The sequence below is a fragment of the Rhinopithecus bieti genome, unplaced genomic scaffold (assembly GCF_001698545.2).
Source record: "Rhinopithecus bieti isolate Rb0 unplaced genomic scaffold, ASM169854v2 scaffold_53607, whole genome shotgun sequence".
Classification (NCBI taxonomy): Eukaryota; Metazoa; Chordata; class Mammalia; order Primates; family Cercopithecidae; genus Rhinopithecus; species Rhinopithecus bieti.
The window spans coordinates 41,955-52,767 of NW_016820699.1; the positions used below are offsets into that span (position 1 = coordinate 41,955).

The 10,813-nt window shown below is 36.6% G+C and overlaps 1 protein-coding gene across 1 annotated transcript in view; it reads right to left on the minus strand.

The window, feature by feature from the left end:
• Nucleotides 1-394: 394 nt before the first annotated feature.
• XK (X-linked Kx blood group antigen, Kell and VPS13A binding protein) overlaps nt 395-10,813 on the minus strand; it is a 47,950-nt gene continuing 37,531 nt past the window's right edge. Inside the window, exon 3 of the mRNA XM_017859905.1 lies at nt 395-4,886. Within this exon, the coding sequence (XP_017715394.1) occupies nt 4,060-4,886 (827 nt within the window). The 3' untranslated portion in view covers nt 395-4,059. The remainder of the gene's footprint in view (nt 4,887-10,813) is intronic.

Consider the following 10,813-nt stretch of genomic DNA (forward strand, 5'->3'; position numbering starts at 1 on the left):
TGTTAATACCAAGCCATTTCTTTGGTGTTTTATGTTTCTGAATCAGTATATATTTATGTTTCTCTAGAAGGGATGTATATTGCCTCTCTTTTTTGTATTGTGCATGGCAACTGATGGACAACTGAACAGAATCTTAGTATCCAGCAGTGTAATTTTAACAAACGGAGTAAATGTTTATAAAACAATCAGAGGAGTTTTCAGCAACCATGGACTATTGCTGTTCTGCAAGGCAGAATCTTAGCACTCTCAAATTTCTCAGCCTACAGAAGTAATTTCCAGGTGAGTTCATACAACTATAATCAGTTACAATGAAACTATTTTAAAATTTCTGTTTTAAAATAGTCCCTCAAGTAAAAGGTCATGTAAGAATTGTATAAAGAATGCAATACAAGGAGAAACTGAAAAATTAATTTATTATATGAAGAAACATAACAATATTTATTAGCATCAACGACTGCAGAGAAGCAGTCAACAAAAGCTCATATCCACAATGCATTGACTGGTTAAGTACTGGCACATTCACTCATAACCACAGCACTAATGTTTTAAGGTGGTTTCCAAAGAAATGTTGTATTTGACAATCAATTTTAATATATATTTTCCCATTTACAAGGCTGAAAAGATTAAACTCACATCCAAATAATGCCTTGAATCAGCATTCAAGTTGTAAAGCACAATTATCAAAAGATGTTGCTATATCCTTTATAGAAAACTATACTAAAATGATAAATTCATTTGCCACCAGAAAGCACTTTCTCAGATTCAGTGGGTCTTTTTCTTCCAAGTGCCATGTGTTTGAGTGCTAATTTTTGTAAGCAACTGGTGGTAAGAGAAAGGGCACCTGCCTAGAAGACCAAATATTCACATATTCATTCAGGAACTTATATGAATGACACTACTTATTTCTTTTCAAACAGTAAAAAAATAAAAATAACCTGCTTATGGATTTGAATAACTATAATAACAACTCTATAAATATGCATAGCACTTAAAAACATTTTCAAAGCATTTTCACATCTATTATTCAATTTGATCTTTCTGATAACCTTGTGAGGTAGGTTGGACAAGGGTATTATGGGGAAACTGAGGCATAGAGCATTTAAGTTGTAGGGCTGGGCAGGGAAGTGCCAATCTCTACACTGGGCTGTCTCCAGTAATGAGGAGAAGTCTAAACATGTTTGATGGACTTACTTCAATATATTTTGAAGACATACTTCACCCCCATCCAGCCGAATGATAGCAATTCAGTTGGAGCAGCTATCCTGACAAGTTATGGGATGTAATTAATTAGACAAAGTACCGAGAAATTTAAAAATTGAAATTATAACTGAAAAACACATTTTAACTCCAAACACATGAGAAAATTTGCTGGTTTGTTTTATGCCTATAGGACAACCTAGCTCTGCAGTGTGAACCATACTTTTGCCAATTCAGTAATATAAATAATTTAAAAACAAAAATTCTCAGTTCGCCATGGCTTATGTTTTCACCACACAGAAAGAAAGTAGTGACATCCCTTCCCCAAAGTGAATGGACATACATGTGCCCAAAGCTGGGATACCTGTGTATCAAGGGTTAAAACTGACAAAATACCCAAATGACTTATCAAACCTCTGTCCTTATAAATGTGTGCAGTGGGCTTTAGGTGTCTGACAAACCAGCACTGTTAGTTTGGTTTGGGATCACTCAAGTTGCTCCCCTATCTTTTAAATTAAAGTGATTTAAAATGTATTTGAAGGTTAAGATTTTGTAATGGTTTTTGAGACAAGCTTCCAAACCAAAGCTGGAAAAAATAAGTCTCTCCATCCCTGTCTAATTCTTAACATGCCTAGTCAGTGGCAGGCTGGTGGCTACTCCCACACCTCACTCCCAAGGCCTGAGGTGGAGGCATTTCAGGTGAAAAGGGAGCACTATCACCCCTACCATTTGCCACTGCAGAGCCTCAAGGCAAGAATTTCTTTCTCATAAAAAGCTTGAAAATATTTGGTGTCAATGAATACAAGTAACTGGTGTGATACAAATATACACTTGGAATGACTAAAGAATGGCCTTACTGCTCTCCTAATCATTATAGAGCCCTTTTGTTAATCAGGAAAAAACAAAAAATGATGTATTAACATGGTAACTTTATTTTATTCAAAGTCATTATATATTTTCAAGGGTGTTTTATGTATTACGATTGTGTATCTATGCACATATGTGATTACATGAAGAGTGCATGGAAGTATATGTTGTATGAAGTATTTTGATTATATATGCTCACTATTTTAGGCCTATTAAGAATAGTGCAAGTGGTAAGTGATGTGTTGGGATGGAGAACACAGTCTTGAGTGTTATTCTTATTTGGTTAAAAATAGACAAAAAATGATCTACTGTCTGGACATCCCCACAAAGTTAAACCACAAATATTGGTAAATCAAAAACATTTCAAATGAGAAAAACTAAAATTGAGGCTCTATAGTTTAGGAGCTTATTGATGTATTTCTATGAACTCTATAAATATTAAACAATATGGATGTCTTGTGAAAGAATATATACTGCTTTCTTGACCTCTGAATGTAGTGGAAACTGATTACTAAATTGCATTTTCTCCTGTGTGCATGAAATTACTTAAAAATTTGACACCAAGAAGAATTTAAAATGACAATTATCCGAAGTGTAATGGCCAGATAAATACGTTTTGTAGGTTAACACAGAGAAGTGAACCCCTATTCCATGTGGTAAAATCGAGTCCATAAATAGAGTCCCTTTTGTAAATTTCTCAGGCTTTAATATTCATTCTAAATTGGTGTGATCTTTATGTTCACCTGTTTTCAAGTATTTCACTTTCAAGATTTTAATGGTAGAAATAATGGTAGATCTAGGCATTTTTCCAAGATAATTGGGGATATGCTACCCAATCGTCTTTTATGAAACAATTAGGGTCTCAGATTAAAGGAAAAATTAAATAGAACATTAAAGGGTGTCAGAGGATAAAACTGGAGATCTTTATCAAATTAACTCACAATTATGACAAGTCAAATCGCATTCCATGAAAGACAAAACTTTTCTGGTCATTCCGTCTTTATAATTTAGAAAAAGTTTCTGAAGTCAATCTCTAATTACAGGTGGTGGTGAGGAAAACCCTCTTCCTTCAAATAATGAAAATGAAAATTCCCTATACACCTGAATTGGGTGAGAGATTTCTGCGGGGCTTTCTAAAAAACCCTTAAGTTAACCAAGGTAACTCTTCTAAAATGGTCCTGATAGGCAAGGAATGGGGAGGCAGGAGTAAGATGGTAAGAATTCTACTTACATAAGCCTCCATCATTTTGATGTTTTAACACCCCTCCTGATCCAGAATTTCATCAACATATCAAAGAATCACAACTTTCCTAAAATTCCAGGGCTTCCATAGCCAAATTTATCACTCATTTCTCCATTCATGGATGCTAAGGGACAAAGTCTCCAAATCTAGGCTCTTGAATCAATTAGAGACAGCATGCCAGGGTGGTTACAGTTGGCTATGTACAAAAAGCCCTAATGAGATGAAAATGAAACCTCTATCTATTCAAAAACCAAACTTGAACAGCCCTCCCTGAAAGCTCTGACAGGAATGATGTTGCTGATGGCAAAACCCTAGTAATCTTTTTTGGTCACCAGGACAGGTCTTGGGTGAAAACTATGTTCAGGGATCATAAAACTTCAGGTTACCCAAACCAGCAGTCTGGAAAACTAGAGAACAGGTAAGCCCCTCTCCTCATTCCACCTAATGAATCTAACCAATACAATTCAGATTTCAGGGGTAACTTGTCAGTGAAAAGGCCAGTAATGCCTAGAAGAACATAACATGGTGACCTGTGAACTGTGATGCCTTGGGTTGCCCCTTCAACACTCAGAGGTTTTCCTGGCTTCTTCCCATAGTTCTACATACCCAAGAGCTCTATAAAGAGGAGCAGCTCACAAGGAATTAACAGCTAACTTCCTGCCTTGTTCCCTGTGTAGGGCTCATTATTTGTATGAATAATGGGTATCAAACCCAGAAAATAATATGCCTGTGCCCTGAGACCTTGGGTCCCATTAAGCAGAGCAGAGATTTTCAGTATTCAATAACTGACTAGGCTCAGGACTTGTTTTACTGCTAGAAGGTGTCTCATCTCTATCTCTGGATGACTGTAGATCTGACTTTCCTATTGGCTCACAGGGTTTTTGCCGCCTGCAGGCCCAGCAAAAACACCTGAGCCACCTCTGAAAGCCTTCAGAAACACTGGAGGAAAAGAGCTTTTTGCAAGGGTGGAAGAACTGATAGAATACAAGCATGAAGAGAATGGCTATGCAGTACCCAACAAGCAGCTGCAGGACCAACAGAGGTGCGCACACATACATATAGATGTCAGTCTTGAAAAGATACCACAGGAGGAGGAGGATGGCATTCTCAATGAATCTCATCATGTAATACACCAGTAGCTGGTACCAATTATGGGACTTGCTGATGAGGTCAGGGCTGTCAATTTTCAGCTGTACAGCAGACCAGCAGAACATGTTGATACCAGTATAGAGTAAAGTTAGAAAGCATAGTACAATGGTGGTTCCCACCCGACTGAGGGCCTTCTCTATGTTCTCAGGGAATGGGGAACCACTGCACCAGAAGAGGATCCAGGGGTACAAGAAGAAACTGAAGAAGTTGATGAGTATTATAACCACCACCCAGGTCTTCAGGACGGAGGTAAAGAGGACCAGGACTACAACTCGAGTGGCAATCTCAAAGCTCCTCCACAGGAAGATACAGACATAGGCCAGAGGCTTCACTTTGACTTCATACTCATCGTACTTGATTTTGATGGCTAGGATGTTGCAGCGCAAGGCTCCATACACAATGGACAACAGGGATATGGTCATGAGGAGACCTGGGGAGAAAAGAGAGAGTATCATCAAGTCTCACCTCCACTAGGAATCCTACTGCAGCAGACACTCTGTCAGCACCCCACCCACATTCCTTGAACTCTTCTGTTTTATGTGCACAGCCTGACTTCCAGTTGTTAGCATCTGCCCACTGTGCTTGAGTATGTTTTCCAGACTGCAGAAAGCTGCTGCATCCAGATGCCTGTCAGGCTGAAGTGCCATGAATTAATACTCCCAGGAGCGCCCTCAATGCCCCAATTCTAGCCCAGATTAAGAGCTGGAATACAAGTACTATGGCTTCCCCACCCAGTAGATAGAATATCTCTGAGGCATGTGTTCTATGCCATTTCCTAGTATTTTCTCATTGGATTAACTTCTAGTCACCCATGGTGACAGTCGTCTAATAGTTGTCTCCCTTTATTGGCTGCCTTCCCTTCCCCGCCTCATTTCTCTTCTCCCACACTCCTTACATCTTCCTCCCAAAATATAGGCACTCAAATTTTTCCCATAGGGTCTGCTTCAGGGTAAGTCACACTAAAATACATACCTGACCTCATCTGGGCCTGTCTGAATATGTAGAGTCCTTTATATGGTGTGTTTTATTTTCTCAATTGGCTTCTAAGCTTCTGGGGAATCAAGACCGACCAACCAAATCTGATATTTCCTCTTGATGTCCCTCAGCACATACCAGCAGTAGATATACAAACAGTAATAAGTTGCTCAGTATGTTCCTCTATATCTGCAGGTTCTTTTAAACTGATACACTGACTATAGAATACTCACTGTGGTTGCATTCTTCAATTCTGTAGGGAACTGAAGAAACGAGAACTTCACTGTTACTGAGAGTCAATCTGTCTTGCGATGAAAGTCCTTAGCATTTCAAGAAATCTCAAATCCACCTGTTTATTTCTTAAAATGACTTATGGGTAATGGGTTTATCTAGTTTATAATAGAAGCAGAAGTTTGGGGAGACAAGATGTAGCTCATTTAAATGGAAAGTGGTATTACATTCCAGAGCACAGCACTGTTGGCCTTGAGTTGTACTATCTAAGATATATGATGCCAACCCATAAGTAGACTGTGGTCAAAACTGAAATATAATCACTTACTATAGGCTGCCAACATCTCTAAATACTGGCACAAGGAAGGATGGGAAGCAGGGCTATGAGTTAGGAACCGACAGCCTGGCTCTCATTTTATTCTTGTCTCACCAGTTTATGCTGAAAAAATGGCAACCTCTCTGGGTTCTGTTTTCTCACTCATAAAATTGAGGTAATACCTTTCCATGCCTGCTGCTTCATTTTTTAAAAATATCTTGAAATGTTTATTTATTCATTTTAATAAACTTTAGAGTAGTTTTAGGCTCACAGTAAAGTTGAGCAGAAGGTACAGAGATTTCCCATATATTCCCTCACCCCACACAAGCATATCAACAACCCCCAGTATCAACATCCCCCACCAAAGTGGTACATTTTTTTACAACTGATGAACCTACACTGACAGATCATTATCATCCAAAGTTCACAGTTTACATTAGGGCTTACTCTTGGCATTGTACATCCTATGGGTACACTGGACATTATACATTGGACAAATGTATAATGACATGTAGCCACCATTACAGTATCATACAGAGTAGTTTCACTGCGTAAAATTCCTCTATTCTCCACCTATTCATCCCTCCCTAGTCTCCAACTCCTGGAAACCACTGCTCTTTTTATTGTCGTCATAGTTTTACGTTTTCCAGAATGTTATATAATTGGAATCATACAGCATGTGTGGCCTTCTTAGATTGACTTTTTTCACTTAATAACATACATTTAAGTTTTCTTCGCCATATCTTTTCATGACTTGACAGCCAATTTCTTTTTAGTGCTGAATAATAGTTCATTATCTGGATATACCATAATTTATTTATCCATTCACTTGTTAAAGGACATCTTGGTTGCTTCTAGGTTTTTACAGTTACGAATAAATTTGTTATAAACATCCATATGTAGATTTTTGGAGGGGCATAAGTTTTCAACTCCTTTGGGTAAATACCAATGGGTGTGATTTGTTTGCTGGGTTGTAAGGTAAGAGCATGTGCATTTTTTAAGAAACCTCTCAACTGTATTCCAAAATGATTGTACCATTTTGCATTCTCAACAGCTATGAATGAGAGCTCCTGTTGCTCCACATCCCCACCTGTAATTTCTTTAGTCAGTGTTCTGGAATTTTGCCAATATATTTAAGGTGGATAACATAATATTCTGATACACATATATACTATAAAATGATGACTATAGTCAAGCTAATATATCTATTACCTCATATAGTTACCTTTTCTGTGGGAGAACACTTAGCAAATTTCAGGTATTATTAACTATAGTCACCATGCTATATATTAGATCTCAAGAACTTATTTATCTGACATAACTGAAACTTTGTATCCTTTGACCATCATCTCCCTATTTCCCAGACCCATCCTTGCCCCTAGTAACTACTATTCTATTCTCTGGTTCTATCAATTTGACTTTTTTAGATTACACATATAAATGAGATCATGCAGTAAATTTCTTTCTGTGCCTAGCTTATCTCACTTTGCATAATATCTTTCAGGTTCATTCATGTTGTTGAGAAATGGCAAAATTTCCTTATTTTTCAAGCTTAATGATATTCCATTCCAATAGGTATACAGTAGTACCTCATTATTGTTTTAATTTGTATTTCCCTGATAACACATAACGTGGAGTATCTTTTCATATGCTTATTTGCCATCTTGTCCATCTTTGGCAAGGTGTCTGTTAAGGTCTTTGGCCCATTTTTTTAACCTGATTGTTTTCTTATTGTTGAGTTTTAAGGGTTCTTTGTACATTTTAAATAACAATCCTTTATCAGATAAGTCTTTTGCAAATATAGTTTTTCAGTCTGTGGTTTGTCTTTTTATTCTCTTGACAGTGTCTTCTGCAGAGCAGTAATTTTTTATTTTAATGAGTTCAGCTTATTAGTTCTTTCTTTCATGGATCATGCCTTTGGTGTTATATCTACAAAGCAATCATCAAATCCAAAGTCACCTAGATTTTCTCCTGTGTTATCTTCTAGGAATTTTATAGTTTTGTATTCTGTATTTAGGTCTGTGATCCATTTTGGGCTAATTTTTTGTGAAGGGTGTAAGGTCTGTGTCTAGAGTTTTAAAAATTGTCATTTCTCCATTGTATTGTTTTTGTTCTTTTGTCAAAGATCAGTTGACTGTTTTTACGTGGGTCTATTTCTAGGCTCCGTATTCTGTTCCACTGATCTATTTGTCTATTCTTTTGCCGCTACTACACTGTCTTGATTGTTGTAGCTTTATCCATGCCTGATTCTTAAAATTCAATTCCATGTAATTCTGTCCACGTAACATAATTGTCTCTATCTAAATGTACAATTTAAAATGCATAGGAATAAATGTTTTTCTTATTTAAGTTATGAACAAATGGAAAAACATCTATATTTGGTAGACATAAAAACTCTGAAGCTTTGGTATTTATTTGCCTGGAAGAGAAGCTCATTCTTACTCAAAGCGTCAGTTTTTCTCAGTCTTTTGGCACTGACTTTAATTAATGATGTCATTCACTGGAAAGACTGGAATCTACTAATCAAATTTAAAAGGTAGAAACACGATTACCTAAGTTGACCGGGGAGTAACTGGACTAAGTTATTTTTCCTGAGAGGCTAATTCAGTGGAGCATTGTAAAGCAGAACATATTAGTGATATACTTTGTGTATTACTTATACATGTAAGTGTGGTTACAAATTTCCAAACTCTAAGGATCCAGTATTAAATCATTTTTTCATAGTCCTTATGTTTTCTCCACTATAAGAAAAATACTTTAAGTGCAGAAGATGAGCTAAACACAAATTATTACAATCTAAGTAGTCACACATATACAGTATTTATATTGTTATATTTATGGTATTTTGACTTCGAAATATTTATTGCTTTAAGCAATACTATGGNGGTATTTATTTGCCTGGAAGAGAAGCTCATTCTTACTCAAAGCGTCAGTTTTTCTCAGTCTTTTGGCACTGACTTTAATTAATGATGTCATTCACTGGAAAGACTGGAATCTACTAATCAAATTTAAAAGGTAGAAACACGATTACCTAAGTTGACCGGGGAGTAACTGGACTAAGTTATTTTTCCTGAGAGGCTAATTCAGTGGAGCATTGTAAAGCAGAACATATTAGTGATATACTTTGTGTATTACTTATACATGTAAGTGTGGTTACAAATTTCCAAACTCTAAGGATCCAGTATTAAATCATTTTTTCATAGTCCTTATGTTTTCTCCACTATAAGAAAATACTTTAAGTGCAGAAGATGAGCTAAACACAAATTATTACAATCTAAGTAGTCACACATATACAGTATTTATATTGTTATATTTATGGTATTTTGACTTCGAAATATTTATTGCTTTAAGCAATACTATGGCCCACACAATTTTTTCTAGTATCTATCTATTTTTCTCTTGTTCAGTCAATTATTTCCAAATTACATCTTTTTCTCTATCAAGAGAATTAGGCAATTATTACCCAGTTGGTGCTTAGTAGTAATCAACCACAGAAACCTTCCGAGAATGCACAAAAAATATTTTGAAATCACTGGTTTTAATCATCATTCATACTGTTGGGTACTCACTACAAAATGTCACAGATAGAAATGGGGTCAGGGAGGGAGACACATTTGGGAGACAAGAAGCTTGTATAAAATGATTCCAATGTACATTTCCAGCTCTAGAGTTAAGCTGTCATCTAATGAATGATGAGGATGATGCTCATGCAAATACCTACTGATTCAGACTTAAATGGAGAAAAGTTCCCTGACAATATTTCCCAACCTTATCTTCACAGAGCCAATACAAAAGGGGATAAATTGGCAGTATTGCCTATTTAAGTGGCATTTCACAGAAGTCTAACATTCCCTAGTAATCCTAATCTCATTTCCTAGGTGTGTGTATGGATGGAGGCATTTTGCTGTTTTCATCATTATCAGAAGGGAAGACATTACTTTAGGTAAAGCTAAAAGGCAGGCTTTGGCAATATTTCAAACCCTTGGCACACTCCTAAAGCTTCCTGCTACCCAATTCCAGCCAAATGAACTCTTTCCAAATGAACCTTCCTAATTCACAGAGAAATTAATTGTCACTAGGCATGGATTTGTTCATTTCCTGACTTAACACCAAAAACTTAATCTCTATGTAAAGTTATGGAGAATATCTTCTTTCCCAGAATTCCTTTTAGGAAAGGAATTCTATTTATAGGACAAGGGAACAGTTTGACTGTTGCTTTAGAGAGATAACACAAGCTGCCTATAAGATGGAGGATGGTAGATGGTTGCTTTCTGTATTATGGTTACTCTCTGTAGACACTGAATCTTCAGTAAAATGACTGAACTCATGAAATGCTTTTGTAGAATAGACTTTTCAAAAAAATTAGTGAATGACTTCAAAGAGGAAACTGGGGAAGCCAAAGGGGATATGGAGTGCAGTGGCAGAGGGAAACTGGAGGAAGTTCGCACAGCAAGCTTCTGAAAATTAGAATTTTCAACAGATTTCTGAAAGACAGTAATTTTTACCTGTTTTCTTTCAACTCAGTGAACAAAGAGTCTTTCTTATGATCTGGAGCCAGGATCTCCCCACCTGCACTACACTCTATCACTTGCCTCCTCAAAAACTTTGCTATATCAATTATCATCTTTCCCTTCTAAATTCTCAACTACTCCCTTAATCCTTACTCTTTTCCCCTAGTGTATGAATCTGCCTATGTAAGCTGCATCTTAAAAAAATTCCTTCATTGGTAAAAACACATAATTGTTGAAGACATGTGATAGATGCATGGGGGTTCATTATAATATCCTCTCAATCTTTTTGTATGTTGAAAAATTTCTATAATAATGAAGCTATAA